This window comes from Schistocerca gregaria, chromosome X (genome assembly GCF_023897955.1).
Source record: "Schistocerca gregaria isolate iqSchGreg1 chromosome X, iqSchGreg1.2, whole genome shotgun sequence".
Taxonomy (NCBI): Eukaryota; Metazoa; Arthropoda; class Insecta; order Orthoptera; family Acrididae; genus Schistocerca; species Schistocerca gregaria.
In genome coordinates, this window is record NC_064931.1 from 130,558,028 (window position 1) to 130,579,279 (window position 21,252).

The window sequence follows — 21,252 nt, forward strand, 5'->3', positions numbered from 1 at the left end:
TATTTGACATAATAATTAAAACTTTTGTCTAAGTGTTTCAAGACAACAGGTGGAGAGAGAGGGGCGTACTGTCGTAATTGAAAAGCAGCGTGGCTTGTCACATGATGATGACTTATTGATAAGGGAATACATGGCTTGTGGTGTCGCAAATGTAAACAAATTACAATTTTTTTTTGATCAAGTGCACAGGGACCATTATAGCCAGTCTGTTCAGACCTACAATGAAATCTTATTGTATTGTCATTTTATGTGAACGTAATTTCTCTCAAGCTCTGATTATTTTAATCTGCATTCCTTAATAGGCTATATATATTGTGTAACCACGCCATTCGTTTTGAAGGCAACCACATTTGAATTTACAATCACATATTAGTTCATTTATAATCAGCAAATTTTTGTTTCAATGTTGTAGCTATAGTGTACCGGTGCATAAAAGGTCACGGTGAATTTAAAGCCTCCAATCTAATGCCAAGGCGGGACTCGAACCTTGGCCTCTGCTCTACGAGGCAGCGAATATGCCCCGAGACAATAGCGGCCCGCAATTTCTACAGTTCTGGAGCTGTGCAAGCGAATTCTTCAAGCAAAAAATTTACCACTTCTTTCTGTATGTTTTGGAAAGCGAGGCATTTGTTACTTTTTAATGGTGCACGTTTAGCGATCTTCAGTGAAGACTACAATAGCTGTTCTACATAGTACACTATAACGTGTGTGCATGTAGAATTAATTATCTTCCTATTGTATATGTTCATACTCTATTTCATTATTGCTGGAAGCACACGCGCTGCGCCTGCTGTGTATCCTTGAAACAGTGTCAGTCGACTCTGTGTAGCGTCACGTGATGCGCAGTTGTTTTACTTTGGTCGAGAAGCAAACCTGAGTAGACGTCAGTGCTCAGTGGAGTTGGAAGTGGCAGTGTGTACGAAGCGTTTGTGCTGGTTGGGGGAAGTGGTGTGAAAGCTAGCTCCCGCAATGACTACTGAAGAAAAATTTAGAGCAGCTGTTAATGTCATCCGGAATTTACCGAAAAATGGTAGGTACATTGTGCGTTTTTATATTTTAACCAGCGAAATATATCATTTAAATAATTATTTGGTGTGTCAGTGATTACTGCTGTGCGAATAGGTTTGAATGAAAAGTATCATAGTTTTTTATTATTGTTGTGATATTGTAGCATTACCGTTTAAACGAGGACTTCAGTAAAGTTCCTGAAGTTTTTATTGCATTCATTCCGTGAGTAGATAGGCAGTGATAAAATTCTGATGTGTTGAAACAATACTTTTAAATTTGATAACTACAATTAAAAGCCATAAATATATAAACTAATGACGTGCATTCGCTTGGAAGCTAAGCACAATTTGCAACGAGGCTCTTGAATAGAGTAATGAGTGGCTAAAAATGTTGTTACTGTTACTATAGCTCTAAGCTGAGGACAATCTCCAACTGTTTCGGTATTCTATGTCGTTCTTGTAGTAAGATATGGAAGGAATCGATTCACTGTCACTAGCATTTTGTTAAATGTTAGTTTTAGTGCTTCCCTTCACTTAAAGACCCCATTTGCAGTAATCAGAAAGGAGCTCAGTGTTTATAACGTCACGGTTTGCCTAGAGTTACCAGCTACTTGCAATGACTATCAAATTATAAAATCACAGGACGATACCTTACAAGTAGTAGCGTTTTAGCTTCATGAAGAGTCTTCTAGCTTTTATACTGTGCAAGGAATTGTATGTTCTTCCATTCAGAATGTTGACATTCAATGTTTGTTTCTGCCAATTGATGCCATTGCTAGTTAGCAGGTGAAACAGTATTATTTACTGCTAATAACTTGGGAAAATTCGTAAAAATGTTTACCTCGTGTCTACTGTGAAAGTAGTATATTGACAAATGTTAGACTAAACATGGCATGCCGATAGATTGTTCTAATCCTGACTGATTTAAATAGTTTAGTTTCCTCGCGCCCCTCCTCCTCTTGTGTGTGTGTGTGTGTGTGTGTGTGTGTGTGTGTGTGTGAGAGAGAGAGAGAGAGAGAGAGAGAGAGAGAGAGGGGGGGGGGCAATTATTCCATAAATAACCATTTTTGCTAGTCACATTTTTTGTATAATTACATTGTTTTGGTCTTAAGGGAGTATGAACTATTTTAGAAAATAAACATACTTCTTCATTTAAACTGGACTATTGTTATCAGCCATTCATGTGCTGATTTTGTTGTTGTCATTGTTTTTTGTGGTGGTGGTGGTGGTGGTGGTGGCGGCACGATATATGTCACTAACAGCATAAGAGATTTTTTTAAAATAAATAAATTATAGGTTGGAATGTAACATAAATGTGCAACTAATTTACTTTGCTCCTGTAACTGTGTGTGAAACCTCACACTATTAAACAGATCGTTTCATGGACTTGCTCTTTGTATGCTTTCACAATTTTTACATGTTTGACAAGGAAAATCTGTCAGAGTTCATTGTAAAATGTTTCTGGAAGAAACCATTGATGGTTTAGTGCTCAAAAATTATTTCTACAATTTTGGCCCTAATTTTCGCAATAGATTCTTCGGATTTTATTCATACCGGTGAGATGATGGAGTGGTTAGCACACTGGACTCACATTTGGAAGCTGGTGGTTCAAATCCACATCCAACCAGGCTGAGTTATGTTTTCCATGCTTTCCCTAAATTGCCAAGATAGTTCCTTTGATCAGTGCATGACAGCACATTTTATTCCATATACTTTCATAATTGGAGCTTTTGCTCTGTCTCTAATGATGACACTATTGATGGGATGTTAGTGTTTTGCCAGTGGGGTTGGAAAATAAACAGTGTGCAGAGTAAAATTGAAAACAGCAGATGGATTGTTATAAAGAACAGCAATTAAACATTAGTGTTATTCTGTACATACTTTAGCTTTGCTGTGTGCTTATACATGTTATGGCACTCATTAATTGCTCTGCATAACTGTGGCAGGTTTTCTTACGGTGAAGGTGCGATTCAGTCAGATTTTTTTTCAGGTTTTTTCTTGTATTTTGCTGTTATACCTGGTGGAAGAAGCTTTGCGCTACTTTTGTGCTTTTTTAACAGCAATGCAATGTATTAGGTACTTCATTTGTTATTAATGCCTGTCTGTTGTATCAGAATATAAAAGATATTTTCTCTAAATTAAGTTGCATTGTAGCATTTGCATTTATTTTTAACCTCTTCTTTCACCATTACTGTTTGAATTGCTAATTAGATGGACATCGCTGACTTGTAGACAATTTTTAGTCTGCCACTTCACTGCAGTAGTTGCTCTATATTATGTGATGGTGACAATTTATGAATAGCCGCTTGGCTGTGTTTTGTTTGTCATGTAACAATCACATTTAACTCGGTGTCATAACTGTTGACATTCTACTAAGGCTGATTAATATCAGCTCCTGCAGAATGGTCATTTACACTTCCTCCTTTGTGCTCTTGTACAGAATTTTGTCACACTGGTGTTACCTGTATTTTTGTCTGTTGGTATTGTGTGAACAGTTCTGACAAGAAAATGTTTCAAAATTCTTGATATGTTGCTATAGCCATATTGTAAAGTACTGGTGACAGTAGAAGTACAAGGTAACTTGTTATAATTTGCTAGTTAATTGTGTGTTCCACAAATGATGTGCACAGTAACATGTTATGATATGGAACATGCTAATTAGTTTCTCTTGTCTATTCTATTGCTGCTGATACTGTGACCTGGATTGCTTGCATTAACAACTTTTTATTAAAGAAAGCCTACTGTTAGATACTTCCAAAGATTTTGTCCATACTACCAATCTAGTATCAGTTACTTAAAAATTGAAATCTAAATCACGTGTTTAGAGGTGTGAAATTATTGGTTGTAATAGGGCTAGCTAGCTTACTAATCTGGCATGATATTGTGGCTTACTGCCATGTAGAATGTATTAACCATAGGCTTCTGTTTCCTGTATCTAGATATGCACTAATGCACGGTTGTGTTATCCCACAGTAATTATTAATTGTGAGCCACATATCTTGCATGAGAAGTGTTATGTTTTCACTCCTTGATTATGCCCAAAGAAAGATTACATTCCTGTTATATTTTTATTATGTTGGGTGTAAGAGAACGATAATCCAGACTTTCAGGATACTTTCCTCATATTTCCATTTAAAACCTCGTTTCCTGAAATTCTTCATGATACATTAACTGTAGGAAACAGCAAGGATCAGACTGTACCAGCATACCACATTTTTTTCCCCACAAAATAGTCAAACTTCCCCGTGGTTATGCCTAGTTAAGTTGTAATTCTTAAGTGCACAGGATTCTGTGTCAAATGTATAGCATGAGATGGACAAATCAGATGACCTCTGCATTCTCCTAGCCTAAACCAACTGCACTTTTATCTGCTGTGGTACTTGAAAGCTCTTGTGTATCAAACATAACAATATGCAGAACAATCTACGTTCCTGTATTGAAGAAGTCTTCCAAACTGTATTCAGTTCTCTAGTGTTACATCATAACATATAGAATTTAATGTGATAGTGGGTTAATGCACGTATTATTGCTAATGGAGAACATTTTGAGCTCTTCAGTTAAGAGCAAGCTTCACGTGGTATGCTAATACAGTCCATTTCTGTATGTTTCCTGTGTTTAATGTCAACCTACTCTGAAGAGTCGTAGAAAATTATTTTTAATGTGGAACTAAAGCATTTCCAAAAATATGTCCACTTAACACATTTTCTTCTTCCATGTGTGAGGAATGTGTACTGAAAGTTTAGCCACACATTTTGTTACATCCCTGTATACTGTAGATATGGGTAGCATGTTGTAGTAAAGTGCATGAGGAACAATTGTAATTACCTTTCCCTTTTTACATTATTGTTGCCTGAAAGCACTCCACCAACTAAATGCTGTATTTACTGTATGTACTTTTAGGGGCATTACAGAAGTGTCAGATTCCATCTTTCTGCTTTGACCCATGACGCCATCAATGTGATGGAAATGGGTAGTCCCAGCATAAACAAAATGACGACAATGATGTCACTGCGTAGACACTGAACAAAAATAAGAATGACATAATAATGTCTCGCACCAAAAAAAAAATGAAACCAGCCAGACAACCGCAGGAAATTGGGGATGTAGGGTGGGGACGAGCTAAATATGCAATAATAATAAAAAAGCACCCCACCGTCCCAGAACAAATATCAAAAATTTAAATTACAACATTCTACTACACCAACAAAGCTACAGGAGTCAAACATTTCCCCTGCCCTGTATACGTCATATCGATACTAAGCAAATAGCACCTACAGCTCCTCTAAGAAGTGGAACCAAAAGCCAAATACCCCATATTCACTACATCAATGAAAACACAACCAACCTACCATAAATACACAACACACATCACCATCACTACAGAATGTGTGAGTGAGAGAGAGAGAGAGAGAGAGAGAGGGGGGGGGGGGGGGGGGGTCATGATCAAATACAACAACATGACATCTACAACACAATAACTCGGAAACCCCGTGCCGTAGTGTCGTCACACACACCACTACAGTTACATCATGGGTCAAAGCAGACAAGTGGAATCTGATGCTTCTGTTGGTCATTTTAGGTTATTGTTCCATTGCATGCATTCATATTTTTATGTTTTAGTAGTTATGTAGTTTACTAGTTATCTTTCAGTAGTTTCAGGTACCAAAAGTCCTTGACCAGTTACAGCTTTACAATTAAGTCTCATTAATTTTTCTTTCTCAATACTCGTTCTACTATACATGGGATATTTTTTCCACCTTTCGAGACCAGTCAGTGAGTATTTTTATGAACTCATTTACAGATTGGCACAGTCATTGTCTTTCACTACAAAAAATTAATAGTTGAGCCAAGTCATCATTTTCAGAAACATCAGTCATATCGGACAGGTTGTTGTAAGAAGTTTCTCACAAATTTGTGAGAGTACTAAAGCTGAATAGTTGCCATTTAAGTATTGGTAGTTGTGATATCTCAGTCTTGGACTGATTGTTTCGAATTGTTTTGCTACTTGATGTGGAATGTGTTCCATATAACACCTCTTGATATTCGGTTTTTCAGTGTCGAGCACTATACTTTCCAAGATTGCCATTAGAACAAAGTAAATAACTGCCCTTTTTTTCCCTTGACAGATTGGTAGTTTCCATTTTCCACCTGCTCTTATCCCAGTGCCTTCATAGAATGTCTCCTCAATCTTTAATATGTCCTTGCATAATGGTGTATTTTGTAGGTTCAAACAGTCCAAAGGAATGTTCCCTAACTGATGTTGCAAGGCACCTCAATCTTTCTGCACTAATTTTGTACAGCAGCAATATTCTCTTGACTGCTGAGTAAATAACAATTTAATCACCCCTTTCAAAAAAACTCTAAACTATTTCAATATTGTTGTGCAAAGCGGACAGTCTGTTCCAGGTACTGAAAATGTTTTCTTGTGCACAGATCCATTGAACCCATAGTGAAACTCTGTACCACAGAACTGCTTGCCACTTGAAGTCTTGCACTCTGAGGTCTGTTGGTTATGGCTGTTATGGTCTGTTAAAAAAAAAAAGTTTCATTTGCGAAAACAAAATTGAAAATATCTGACAAAACTCCAGAGGGAAAAAGAGCCTGCCAACTCGTAGGAGAGACATTTTCAATTTCATTTTTGTAAAATACTGCTTATCACATCTCTTGTATAACATCCAGTGTTAATGGATAGTGCCAGTTTTTCTGTTGCTGAAGAAATTATTTTCAAAGTGAAACCTCACTTGCCCATTCCATAGAGCCATCCCAAATTAATCTAATTTGGTATTTGTCATATCAGTATGATTTAATAGGAACAGTAAAACATGAGAATTAACCAGTACTCTAGCAGCAACTCAGCAGGGCTGCTTACTGCACTAGCCGACAGTGCGGATCAGGGCAGTGCTATCCCTGTTGGGCACTGGTTACTTTTCATGTTTTACTGTCTCTGATAGTACATATCACTAAACTGAATATAGCACTAAAGTAATCTGGGATCACCCTATCAAACGGCAACCTAAAATTTTGCTTTAAAAATTCTTTTGTTTTGTAACGGGAAACAACCGACTTTTTCTGTTGACTCTGTGTGTCACATGAATCATATGATATGTTGACGTGACAGCACACGCACCAACCCTCCTTCCTTCCAGGTTAGCATACCACATTGACATATTGAAGTTCAGTCCATAAGTAACCTTTTGTAGTGATTGTGAAAAATGTTTAACTGACTGCCAGGGGAGGAGAGGTAGCAGACAGCACCCAGCCATACAACAATGCACACAATTTGTCTGTAAAATTATAAAGTTCCCTGCAGTTTCTTATCCAGTTCGGATGTAATACTGTTGTTAGTAACTCACAAAAAAAAAAAAAAAAAAAAAATGCATTGTTGAGCTATAAAACTCCCTTGGTGTTGTTGAAAAAGGAAAACGTTTTTATCAAACATGTTTACACTCTTTCCTTTCCTTTCCTTTCCTTTCCTTGTCCTTTCAAATATAATCCAGCACAACATAGTTAGAAAACTACACTGTGCAAGCATTTTTTGTAGTCATCCACACAATATGATCACCCTTGTGATACATCATCTTTGGGTTAGAGAAAGACCATTTTCACTTTCACCTTGTCATGAGTGTAGTTTGTACTGTCACATATTGTCACCTAGTTCACCAAACACCATGCAGGTTCACTTTGCATTATGCAAGCAGTGAGTTGATGAAGATTTAGCACCAAGCGGACACTTTAAAAAGAAATAAATTTGCCTGCAAACATATTTGATAGTGTGCTTCAAAAGAAAAAAAGTTTGCTGGCTTAACAGTGTAAGACTGTAACATACATAAAAGTTGGTGTTCACTCAGTTACTTTCATTGTGTGAATCCATATGGCGTTATATTCCCGAGCAGCTGAAAATCAGATGATTGTATAGTTTGTCAAATTTTGATATTAAAAAGACTTCAGACAATTTGCTATGACCATGTTGTGGTACTAATAAATTGGGTTTTTGTGAGTTGTTCTTATCTAGACTGCTTAAAGATACCATAAAAGGGAAGCAACTCATATTGATACCTACTGATAACTGTTTCAGTTATACTTTCAATAATTACAGTAGAACATTGCATATATCAAAATATTTACAAATGTTTCACCTACAACGGAACACCCACACTCAGTATGTCTTCAGGGAAAATTCATTTCACTGAAAGGTGTTGAAAATGTTGTTTCAACAATCCTCAGTGCCTTTGAAGCAAAGTAGTTTGTTGATGCCCTTCTGATTGATCTGAGCAAGTCATTTGACTCAGTAAGAAGTCATCGTATTCTAATAGACAACTTAGGTGCTAAGGCATTCGATATTCAGAACACTTATAGAACCATATGTTGAGAGTAGGAAGGGATTGATACATTTTAATTGTATGAGCCCTGGATTCCCCCCCCCCCCCCCCCCCCCCCCCAAAGGTTCTGTGCTGGGACCCTTGTTCTTGTTGTGGTCTTCAGTCCTGAGACTGGTTTGATGCAGCTCTCCAAGCTTCTTCATCTCCCAGTACCTACTGCAACCTACATCCTTCTGAATCTGCTTAGTGTAGTCATCTCTTGGTCTCCCTCTTCGATTTTTACCCTCCACGCTGCCCTCCAATACTAAATTGGTGATCCCTTGATGCCTCAGAACATGTCCTACCAACCGATACCTTCTTCTAGTCAAGTTGTGCCACAAACTCCTCTTCTCCCCAATCCTGTTCAATACTTCCTTATTAGTTATGTGATCTACCCATCTAATCTTCAGCAGTCTTCTGTAGCACCACATTTCGAAAGCTTCTATTCTCTTCTTGTCCAAACTATTTATCGTCCATGTTTCACTTCCATACATGGATACACTCCATACAAATACTTTCAGAAACGACTTCCTGACACTTAAATCTATGCTCGATGTTAACAAATTTCTCTTCTTCAGAAACGATTTCCTTGCCATTGCCAGTCTACATTTCATATCCTCTCTACTTCGACCATCATCAGTTATTTTGATCCCCAAATAGCAAAACTCCTTTACTACTTTAAGTGTCTCATTTCCTAATCTAATTCTCTCAGCATCACCCGACTTAATTCTACTACATTCCATTATCCTCATTTTGCTTTTGTTGATGTTCATCTTATATCCTCCTTTCAAGACACTGTCCATTCCATTCAACTGCTCTTCCAGGTCCTTTGCTGTCTCTGACAGAATTACGATATCATCGGCAAACCTCAAAGTTTTTATTTCTTCTCCATGGATTTTAATACCTACTCCGAATTTTGCTTTTGTTTCCTTCACTGCTTGCTCAATATACAGATTGAATAACATCGGGGAGAGACTACAACCCTGTCTCACTCCCTTCCCAACCACTGCTTCCCTTTCATGTCCCTCGACTCTAATAACTGCCATCTGGTTTCTGTACAAATTGTAAATAGTCTTTCGCTCTCTGTATTTTACCCCTGCCATCTTTAGAATTTGAAAGAGAATATTCCAGTCAACGTTGTCAAAGCTTTCTCGAAGTCTACAAATGCTAGAAATGTAGGTTTGCCTTTCCTTAATCTTTCCTCTAAGATAAGTCGTAAGGTCAGTATTGCCTCACGTGTTCCGACATTTCTACAGAATCCAAACTGATCTTCCCCGAGGCCGGCTTCTACTAGTTTTTCCATTCGTCTGTAAAGATTTCGTGTTAGTATTTTGCAGCTGTGGCTTATTAAACTGATAGTTCGGTAATTTTCACATCTGTCAACACCTGCTTTCTTTGGGATTGGAATTATTATATTCTTCTTGAAGTCTGCGGGTATTTCGCCTGTTTCATACATCTTGCTCACCAGATGGTAGAGTTTTGTCAGGACTGGCTCTCCCAAGGCCGTCAGTAGTTCCAATGGAATGTTGTTTACTCCGAGGGCCTTGTTTCGACTCAGGTCTTTCAGAGCACTGTCAAACTCTTTATGCAATATCATATCTCCCATTTCATCTTCATCTACATCCTCTTCCATTTTCATAATATTGTCCTCAAGTACATCGCCCTTGTATAGACCCTCTATATACTCCTTCCACCTTTCTGCTTTCCCTTCTTTGCTTAGAACTGGGTTTCCATCTGAGCTCTTGATGTCCATACAAGTGGTTCTCTTATCTCCAAAGGTCTCTTTAATTTTCCTGTAGGCAGTATCTATCTTAACCCTAGTGAGATAAGCCTCTACATCCTTACATTTGTCCTCTAGCCATCCCTGCTTAGCCATTTTGCACTTCCTGTCAATCTCATTTTTGAGATGTTTGTATTCCTTTTTGTCTGCTTCACTTACTGCATTTTTATATTTTCTCCTTTCATGAATTAAATTCAATATTTCTTCTGTTACTCAAGGATTTCTACTAGCCCTCGTCTTTTTACCTACTTGATCCTCTGCTGCCTTCACTACTTCATCCCTCAAAGCTACCCATTCTTCTTCTACTGTATTTCTCTCCTCCATTCCTGTCAATTGTTCCCTTATGCTCTCCTTGAAACTCTGTACAACCTCTGGTTCTTTCAGTTTATCCAGGTCACATCTCCTTAAATTCCCACCTTTTTGCAGTTTCTTCAGTTTTAATCTACAGGTCATAACCAATAGATTGTGGTCAGAGTCCACATCTGCCCCTGGAAATGTCTTAAGATTTAAAACCTGGTTCCTAAATCTCTGTCTTACCATTATATAATCTATCTGAAACCTGTCAGTATCTCCAGGCTTCTTCCATGTATACCGCCTTCTTATTGTTGTTTATAATTTATAGTAATGGCCTGCTCAGTATCATGACATTTAGATTTGTTCTGTATGCCGATGAAATTTTCATTGCAACTGGAAGTGTCAGAGGATCTGAAAGAACAAAGCACAGCAGGCATAAGAATATCTGGTTTAAAGGCAATGAATTAATTGGAAACCAGAGGAAAACCAAAAATGTAATTTCTAGTTAATACAATACCAAAAATGATTTTATGTATGTTAAAATTTTTGGTGTACACTTAGATTCCAAATTAACGTGGAACCTCCACACAGATTCTGTATGCACTGAGTTATCAACAACCATATACCTGTTACGCTAACTTAGAGCATGTGAGAGCGAAAACTGATGCTTAACACCTATTACGCATTTTTTCATAGCCACAGAATGTACTGAACACTGCTTTGGAGCAGCTTCACTGGAGAAGAGAATTTTAATGTGCCAGGGAAACGTCACCAGATGTGTTGCTGATGTATTCAAAAACAATGTGTCCTGTGAGCTCTCTAAAAGAAACTAGGTGTCGTGGCACTACCATCATTACTTATACTTAGTTTGTAGTCTGCACAAAAGAAAACTCAAGAGATAGCTACAAATTAAGGCAATCATTTCATTGTCGCAATACACATCGTAAAGAAAACAGTGACTAACCCTTTACAAGACTAAGCAAGACTCAGAATAGCCATACAGACCTTGAAGCAAAATTGTTCACTGCACTGCCACTAGATGCACAGTGCCCTGTCACCATAGCCACTCACTGCCTCATTAAAAACCTTCAGAAATGTTATACAAAATTGAGCTAAAAACAAGGCTTTCACTGCTATAATGGATTTTCGTGATTGTGAAAAAGATAATTTGAAATTTTCACATAGGCTATACTTGTTGTATGTTTGTATGCAAATCTAGTTGATTTAACTGTTTATTATATGTATCATTACATATTATCCAATTTGTACAAGCTGTTAACATCAGTAGTGTGCAAAATGCTCAAATAATGAAAATAAATAGATACATGAGTAAGAGTAACTACATCAAAGATCCACAGAATTCTTCTAGGTATGAAATAAGATGTTGAAGTATGTAGTGTCAGATTGCAAACTTTATGTAGGCCTCTGGAGTATATGGACTGTGGTTTTTACAGTACAGTACATAAAGTTTTTAAATGTTTTTCACTATATTGACCAAATATAGAATAATTTTCCCCAACAGACCTGAACAAGTATGATTCAATTTGTGATCCTGTGCTGTAATTAGAGTGTCACACACAGTTTACCCATTCCTTTAAGAAATCTGCATTTTGAGACCAAATGAGTTGCTTCACCATCATGTGGGAGATATCACTTTCGTGAAGCAACTGCTACGTTAGAGTTCCAGACAAGTTAGCGTGCACAATTTGTGGAACACGCAAATGTGTGATTGACTATGCATTCTGTTTAATGGCTTATGGCTGTCATTATTACTCCTATAGTACTATGTGTGAAATAAATTAAATTGTCTTGCAGTTAAAGCTGGTGCAATAAGGAGTATTCTGTTCAGTAGTCCGGGTGAGTCCATCATTCAGTTTCTTTTATCTTAAATGAAACATCATCAAAAGTGTTTTTAGTTTTTAAAAGTAAAATCCTTCTGTTGGAGCTGATGGTCAGTTAGTTGTGTAATGTTCATGGTTTATACATTTATAATGGGATGAGGGCTGACAGTCACACGTTGAACTGTGCGTGCATTAAGCAATTCAGAAAACAATTTTAAAAAGCAGTGAAGATTGCTGGTCAGTTTTCAAAGTTCCATTCTTCATCAGTGTGACATCTTGATGCTGGACCTGAGTGGTGAAGTTGCTCTGTCAGTAGATTGGCTGCTTGTGCACAGAACAGTGAAAGTTCATCAGGTTACAGAAGTAATCGTGGCACTGTGTGCATGCCCAGCACTCAGTATTCCCCTGTATGATGAGTGGTTGTCTGTCTGTATAACAATTATTTATCTTTCTTCTGGGGTTTTCTACAAGTGTATTAATGTATAGAAGAGAGAATCAGAGAAGAAACTTTAACGCTTTGAAGGCAATGACTGTCATTATTTTGAAATGTCCATGTTCTTTTCACATTTTTAACTCCAGGTTTGAATTTCATACCAAACGAGTTCCTTACAAATTTTATGTATTAAGAATTTTACTACAAAGCCTCAATTACAGAAGTAATTAATGTGCCTTCTGAAAAAGAATGCTGTTACTCGTTTTTTCCTTCAATAGTGTGGTAACAATCAGGTTTTCACCTTACACAGTTGTACAGAATTCGATTTTTGTGTTATGAACGAGTATTGTGAAACGTGTCTGTCTGCAATCAAATAAGTTTTGTCGTATCGCCATTCATCCATCATTTATATCTATGAATGGGAACTATGTATGAGGATTATGTCATTCGGGAAATATTATATGGGTAAATCAGATAACGAATAAAAAGATACAGTATTGAATTGTGGAGGAAAGAAATTTATGGCACAACATGATTTAAAAAAAAAAAAGGATCAGTTGACAGGACACGTCCTGAGGCAAGGAATTGTAAATTTGGTATTTGAGGGAAGTTTCGGAGGTGGAATTTGTGTAGGTTGATTACAGTAAGCAGGTTCAGAAAGATGTGGGTTGCTGTAGCTATATAGAGGTGAAGAGAATTGTACCTAATAGATTTGTGTGGAGAGCTGCATCAGACTAGTCTTTGCCCTGAAGACTGCAACATCAGAATTTATGAATCGTGGTATACTAGGTGGAATCCAAAATTTTTGGGACTGGTGCTCCCATCTGGAAAGTAGGAGCAGTAGATCTCTGCACCGCTAGGTGACGAGAGTTGCATATCTCATGAGTTAGTGTGCAGAGTGGCATTCAGCTGGGAGGACGTGATGCGTGTCAACAGTGATTTCCGTAATACTCTGTGAATGATGCAACAATTGTTTGGGGGACAGAGCATGAACCGTACATGTGTGTTTGAGTGGCATGCTTGGTTCAGGGCCAACCGTACAGGCGTTGAAGATGATGCTCACACTGGTAGGCCCATTAGCCGCGCAACGCCAGACATTGTTGCCAAACTTCAACAATTGGTTCATGTGGATTGATGTCGAACCATTAAACACCTTGCGGATGAAGTGGGTATTGGTTATGGGTAATGTCAATGAATGTTGACTGATGAATTGGGCATGCAATGTGTCAATGCAAAATTTGTGCCAAGGATCTTGACTGCTGATCAGAAGGCGGTGCGTGTTGAAGTGTGCACAGGTCTTCGTCAGACCGCATCTGATGATCCAACCTCTTGTCATGGGTTATCACTGGGGACGAGAGCTGGATTTACGGTTATGACCCAGAGACAAAGCAACAATCATCCCAGTGGAAGAGACTGGGCTCTCCAAGACACAAAAAAGCGATACAGGTGAAGAGCAAAGTGAAGAGCATGATCATCATTTTGTTTGATGCCAAGGGAATTGTGCACAAATAATTCATCCAACCCAACCAAACAGTGAATTCCGCATACTACTGTGACGTTTTGTGGCGGCTCCGTGAAAATGTGTAATGACAACGGCTCAAACTTTGGCGTCAAGAAAACTGGCTGGTGCATCACAACAACGCGTGTTGTCACACGTCTTTGCTCACAGGGACCTTTTTGGCAGAAAAACAACTTGGTGGTTGTACCTCACCCACTGTACTCGCCAGATTTGGCACCTTGCGACTTTGCATTGTTCCTAAAACAGAAACTCAAGTTGAAAGGCCATCGGTTCGACACTCCAGAGAGGATTCAAGAAGCATCGCTGGCAGTGATAAACACCCTCAAAAAACAGGACTTCCAGAAAAAGTTTGACCAGTGGCAGAAGCACTGGGACCGGTGTATAAGCGTGGATGGGAACTTCTTCGAGGGTGATGGTGGCCATTAGTCCAAAGGTAAGGTTTTCAACAGACGGCAGCACCAGTTCTGAAAATTTTAATAGCATCTCGTATGTAACTACAGAGTAATTCTGTCTTAAGGTAAATATTTTATGTCTTCAGCATAAATTAGAGGGTCTAAAAATTCTTATGGTGTTTTTGGACATGTTTGAACAATTATGAAGATAAAGAGTGTAATTTGGTGGTGGTGGTGGTGGTGGAGTAAAATTTGAAAAGAAACTGAGAAAGTTTCTCCTTGATAACACCTTCTAGTCCATAGAAGAATTTCTGTTACTGTAATTTGTAAAAGGTGGTGGGTGGGCGTTACTAACTCACAACATCGGAATATCTTTTTCTCTGTGGACAAAAAACTGAGAAATGTTCAGAATGAACTTTATGTACAAATTAATTTGTGATTTGAATGTAGAATGACTCATTCCACATCTTTATGAACTATTATGCAAAATGATTCGTGGAACATGAAACTAACTGTGCCTGGAGGGTTAATGTAGAAAGGTTTAGGTGTTCGTTTTTCCCGCTCGCTGTTCGGGAGTGGAATAGTAGAGAGATAGTATGATTGTGGTTCGATGAACCCTCTGCCAAGCACTTAAATGTGAATTGCAGAGTAGTGATGTAGATGTAGATGAAGAACTTCATTCCTGAGGAAATATGCCCTTTCCTCCTTCCCGTAATATAATACCCAAGACTACCTTTTGTATTGGTACACATTTCAAAACATTAGTTTATTATCAGACAGTTTTATATTGCAGTTAGTTCCTTTAGTGGTTTGATATAAATAAGTTTTTTATATGCATTATAATTATCTGAACTTAGCATTGTGTAGGTTATTGTGCAACTGTGAGTGATGTTTTTACTTCTGTCATGCTCCAAACATTGTGGTCTGCTGTGGAATAGTTTCTGTTGCAAGGTCATACTCACATTTAAGTGTGTAAATCAACAGAAAGTTAATTCATTGTAATTAGTATTTAATATTGTTGTTCCAAAATAGTTTGTAAACATGTGTAAAAAATGTGCTTTATTGTATTGAAACTTAAAGCAGAACTTAATTTCATGTTTTTTTTCTTACATTGTGTTCATTATAATGCTGATACTTATTTTATTTGAAATGTTGCCTACCAAAACTATTTACCACTGGTAATAGATATTGATTTATGAATCCTACAGATATTTTTTTTAGACTAGAATGACAGCAAATAGGTGTCTACAAGGTAGTCACAGGCAAATATCTTTAACACATTTTTATAGAGTCCCAGGGCTCCACTGTTGGCCTTTATTTGCCATATGTTTCCTTGATCTCACGAGAGCAAAGCTTCCCGTTTGAAGATGATTTGGTGGTATTAGGATTATATACCTTTTCCTGGCTCTCCCTGCACATTGTGCCCTGCATATTGGGGGTACCTTCAGTCTAACACTCTTTGACCACAGTGTAAACTGTCTTTTCTTGTAAGTCCAGCGACTGAAAATCAAATCTGGGCTTTTATTTATTTCTTGTTAATTAGATTATCCCTTGCACTAAACATCTCTCTTCTTCATAACCTTTGGAGTGTCATGTTTTATTTGTTATAGTCTGCAAAGACATTTGCTTTTAGGCTTCCCTGTGTACATCATGGTTAATGATACTGGAATGTTGCACAAGATAACATTTCTTTAACAGATGTATGGATTAAAGCTGTTTCAGAAATTTGCCAGTTGAATGAGGAATGTGACAAACCCCTAATTTTGAGATTTAAACTGTGAGCATTCATTGTTATGCTCTCTATTTTTCAGCAGGCATTCATCAATGCTTCTTTCAGTGTGGTCTATTCAAGAAATGTAAGACTGTAGAAACTGTTTCTTAACATACATAAAATCCACACTGAAGTCAGTTTTGATCTAGCTTAAAGCATAAGAAGTGACAGAGACAAGACATGTTATGACCCATTATGTTTTTATTCCATGGGCACCTGCATCTTTAGAGGCAGCCTTATGAAACTAATGATGTAGGAAGACAGTAAAGTCAAAAAAAAGTTAATATAATCTAAAATATAACAGTCATGGTATACATTGATGGGGGTTGTATTCAGTGCCTGTTACACTTAATTACTCCCACTTACAGCCATGCCACATAATTTCTGACAAATCCTTATTGTGGTTGTGTGTCCATATCTATGTGTGTGCTTCACTGTGACCTTAGGTCAAAAGTAGCTAGTCATGCTGAGTAAAGTTTGTTTTCAACTGAGCAGCCAGTAGAAATAAAAAATGAAAAAGATAGTAAATAATCTGTCCACACTTTTTGAAAGCCAACTCTGTTGTATTTTCAAACTGAATTTTATTTTGCGGAGGAAATGGGGGGGGGGGGGGGGCGGGGGGTGGGTCAAATCCCTATTTTAGGTTTGAGATTTTCCTACATCATTTCAAGCAAATGGTGGGACAATTTCATTAGGGAGAAAAGGCACAACTGATGTTCACCTTGACACATACCCAGTTAAACTGTAGTGCTGTATTTGTTACGACCTTGAGGTGGCCAGAGTAGGAAACATTTCTTCCTCATTGATTTAATGCTGTTCCTCCAGTAGTATCCTTGACGAATACCTATTAAGTCTCTCAAAGCCTAGAATCCGGTTGGTGTGCTGCAGTGAGATACTGAAGAGAGCCATTGTGTTGCTTTATTGGTGCAATAATCGTGGTATAAACAATCTGGCCATGCCCAAATGTGCTGGGACACCACAATGAATGTGGACAGATAAGACACAAGGCTCTTTCCCAAAGGTATATAAGTGTAAATAAAATTTGTCACCATAGACTTGGTTTCTGATAGAATGAGTCAATGAAAAGAATAAAGTTTGATCTGGCAATCCATGTGTTGTACTGTAGGGACATCACATAACTCTTCCCTCCCTGTATGTTCGGACACAGTCATCAGCGAAGTTGTAGTCATGGGCTGTTGAAAATTACTTATACATAATATCAATTTAGATATTAAATAATTTAGTTGATAATTTTATTACAATTGCTACAATTTAGAAAACTTTGCTACAATTTAGGAAACTTTGCTACAATTTAGAAAACTTTGCTACAATTTAGAAAACTTTGCTACAATTTAGAAAACTTTGCTACAATTTAGAAAACTTTGCTACAATTTAGAAAACTTTGCTACAATTTAGAAAACTTTTTACTGTTAAAAGTAATATGCTCACTTACATATAACAGCATAATATTTTTCCTGCCTACAACCCTTGGAACATTCAGTCATGGATCATAGATCATCAGATAGATTTTGTGGATGGATCTGCTCAAAGGCACTGTCTGAAATCCATCAAACTTCTTTGGGATGAACTAAAGAATCGATTGCATGCTAGATTGATGTCAGTAATTCCCAGAGTAACTCTTCATAAATAATGCCGACTGATTTCCCCCCCCCCCCCCCCCCCCCCACCACAGTCTTAGTGGCGTTCTGTCTCCAGTAATGTACCATACATTAAACTGTAATCACTGTGCAGTTATTAATACATTAACACTTCAGAAGGAGCATTCACATTTCATGTAGCATAGTGATATAATGTCATCACTTTCATTTAATCTGTTGTTTGACAAGGTCATCGGGCATGCATATTTTAGCAATGGAATGGTGCAAAATTGAATAGCTACCACAAGTGATAGGCATACACAAATGGCCTTATGGTATTGAGCCAAAACAAACACAAATGATAAAGCATAACGGAAGGGCTCATACAGCAAACTGCAAAAGTGGATTTTCAGATCATTGAATGTACAACCTGAATACACTGATCGGCCAGAACATTATGACTACTGACAGTATAAACCCGTCCACGTTTAGAGCAATGACTGCTAGTCAGAAACATGCAATAATGTGTTGTATATGAAGCAAACCAAAGTGCTGCAAGCACATGAAATTCCTCTTCTTGCAGTGAAGTATGTTTGCTGTTGTTTGTACTTGTACCGCACCACGGACGGTAATACGCACCATATCAGTGGAGTTTGATGAGCCACATATGCTTCCTGGGTCATATCAAACGACGAGCACCTCACGAAACTCGGCCGGGTTAAGCTGCGGTCACAGTGCCTCAGGTATCGGTGGATTCCGTCGACGGCCTACATCAAATCAATACACCACTATGTGCTCGGTCACACTACAGCCGATCACACCAATATCCAAAAAGGGAAGTAGGACTAATCCGCTGAATTACAGGCCTATATCACTAACGTCGATTTGCGGTAGGGTTTTGGAACATATACTGTCTCTGGCTGAGCCAGATGCAACTGCCTGCCCTGTTTCAGAGGATGATTCTCAGCCTTCAAGGTCCGGGAAATCGCAGAGGGTAGGCTTATTGGCAGTTGGGAGCTCCAATGTTAGGCTCCTTAGGGATATTGCGGCTAAGGAGGGAAACAAATCCAGTGTGCACTCCGTGTGCATTCCGGGTGGAGTCATTCCTGATGTGGAAAGGGTCCTTCCGGATGCCATGAAGAGCACAGGGTGCAGCCAGTTGCAGGTGGTGGCACATGTCGGAACTAACGACGTATGTCGCTTTGGATCTGAGGAAATTCTCTCTGGATTCCAGCGGCTATCTGATTTGGTGAAGGCTGCCGGTCTTGCTTACGAGATGAAGGCAGAGCTCACCATCTGCAGCATCGTTGACAGAACCGACTGCGGACCTTTGGTGCAGAGCCAGGTGGAGGTTCTGAATCAGAGGCTCGGACGGTTTTGCAACCGTGTTGGCTGCAGATTCCTTGACTTGTGCCATAGGGTGGTGGGGTTTCGGGTTCCGCTGAATAGGTCAGGAGTTCACTACACTCAGTTGGCGGCTACACGGGTAGCGGAGGCTGTATGGCTTGGACTGGGTGGTTTCTTAGGTTAGATGGACTCGGGAAAGTACGGGGTCGGCTGCAATCTGAAAGGGTGCATGGCAAATACAGGACGTGCTTGGATCAAGGAACAGTCGTAATTGTAGATGTAAAGTGTTGTAGTTGTGCTGGGAAAGTTCCTGAGCTTCAAGCGCTAATAGAAAGCACAGAAGCTGAAACCCTTAAAGGTACAGAAAGAAATAAGTTCTGCAGAAATATTTACGAAGTCTCAGACGGTGTTCAGGAAAGATAGATTAGGCAGAATTGGTGGTGGAGTGTTTGTGTCTGTTAGTAGTGGTTTATCTTGTAGTGAAGTCGAATTAGATACTCCGTGCGAATTGGTATGGGTGGAGGTTATACTTAACAGCCGAACTAAGTTAATAATTGCCTCCTTCTACCGACCCCCAGACTCCGATGATATAGTTGCTGAACAGTTCAGAGAAAATGTGAGTCTCGTAACAAATAAATACCCCACTCATACCGTTATAGTTGGTGGGGAATTCAACCTTCCCTCGATATGTTGGCAAAAATAGTTGTTCAAAACCGGTGGTAGGCAGAAAACGTCTTCCGAGATTGTCCTAAATGCTTTCTCCGAAAATTATTTCGAGCAGTTAGTCCACGAACCCACGCGAATTGTAAATGGTTGCGAAAACACACTTGACCTCGTAGCCACAAACAATCCAGAGCTAATAGAGAACATCATGACTGATTCAGGGATTAGTGATCACAAGGTCGTTGTAGCTAGACTCAATACCGTTTCTTCCAAATCCACAAGAAACAAACGCAAAATAATTTTATTTTAAAAGCGGATAAAGTGTCACTAGAAGCCTTCATAAGAGACAATCTCTATTCCTTCCGAACTGACTATGCAAATGTAGACGAGATGTGGCTCAAAAGATATAGTAGCAACAGCAATTGAGATATTCATAACCCATAAATTGGTAAGAGATGGAACTGATCCCCCATGGTACACAAAACAGGTCCGATCGCTGTTGCAGAGGCAACGGAAAAAGCATGCGAAGTTCAGAAGAACGCGAAATCCCGAAGATCGGCTAAAATTTACAGACGCGCGAAATTTGGCACGTACTTCAATGCGAGATGCATTTAATAGGTTCCACAACGAAATATTGTCTCGAAATTTGGTAGAAATTCCGAAGAAATTCTGTTCGTATGTAAAGTACACAAGCGGCAAGATGCAGTCAATACCTTCGCTGCGCAGTGCCGATGGTACTGTTACCGACGACTGTGCCTCTAAAGCGGAGTTATTGAACGCAGTTTTCCGAAACTCCTTCACCAGGGAAGACGAATGGAATATTCCCGAATTTGAAACACGAACCGCTGCTAGCATGAGTTTCTTAGAAGTAGATACCTTAGGGGTTGCGAAGCAACTCAAATCGCTTGATACGGGCAAGTCTTCAGGTCCAGATTGTATACCGATTAGGTTCCTTTCAGATTACGCTGATACAATAGCTCCCTACTTAGCAATCATATACAACCGCTCGCTCACCGATAGATCTGTACCTAAAGATTGGAAAATTGCGCAGGTCGCACCAGTGTTTAAGAAGGGTAGTAGGAGTAATCCATCGGACTACAGACCTATATCATTGCGTCGGTTTTGCAGTAGGGTTTTGGAGCATATACTGGATTCAAACATTATGAATCACCTCGAAGGGAACGATCTATTGATACGTTATCAGCATGGTTTTATAAAACATCGTTCTTCTGCAACTCAATCAGCATGG

General features: G+C 38.7%; 1 protein-coding gene across 2 annotated transcripts in view; it reads left to right on the forward strand.

The window, feature by feature from the left end:
* Positions 1-813: 813 nt before the first annotated feature.
* The window catches only part of LOC126298011 (acyl-CoA-binding domain-containing protein 5), a 137,796-nt gene continuing 117,357 nt past the window's right edge, over positions 814-21,252 (forward strand). The window contains exons 1-2 of one of the 2 annotated variants that reach the window (XM_049989330.1): positions 864-1,030; positions 12,255-12,296. In XM_049989330.1, coding sequence (XP_049845287.1) covers positions 970-1,030; positions 12,255-12,296 — 103 coding nt within the window. In that variant the 5' untranslated portion in view covers positions 864-969. Of the gene's footprint in view, positions 1,031-12,254; positions 12,297-21,252 lie in introns of both variants that reach the window. The other variant, XM_049989331.1, reaches the window with a different exon arrangement.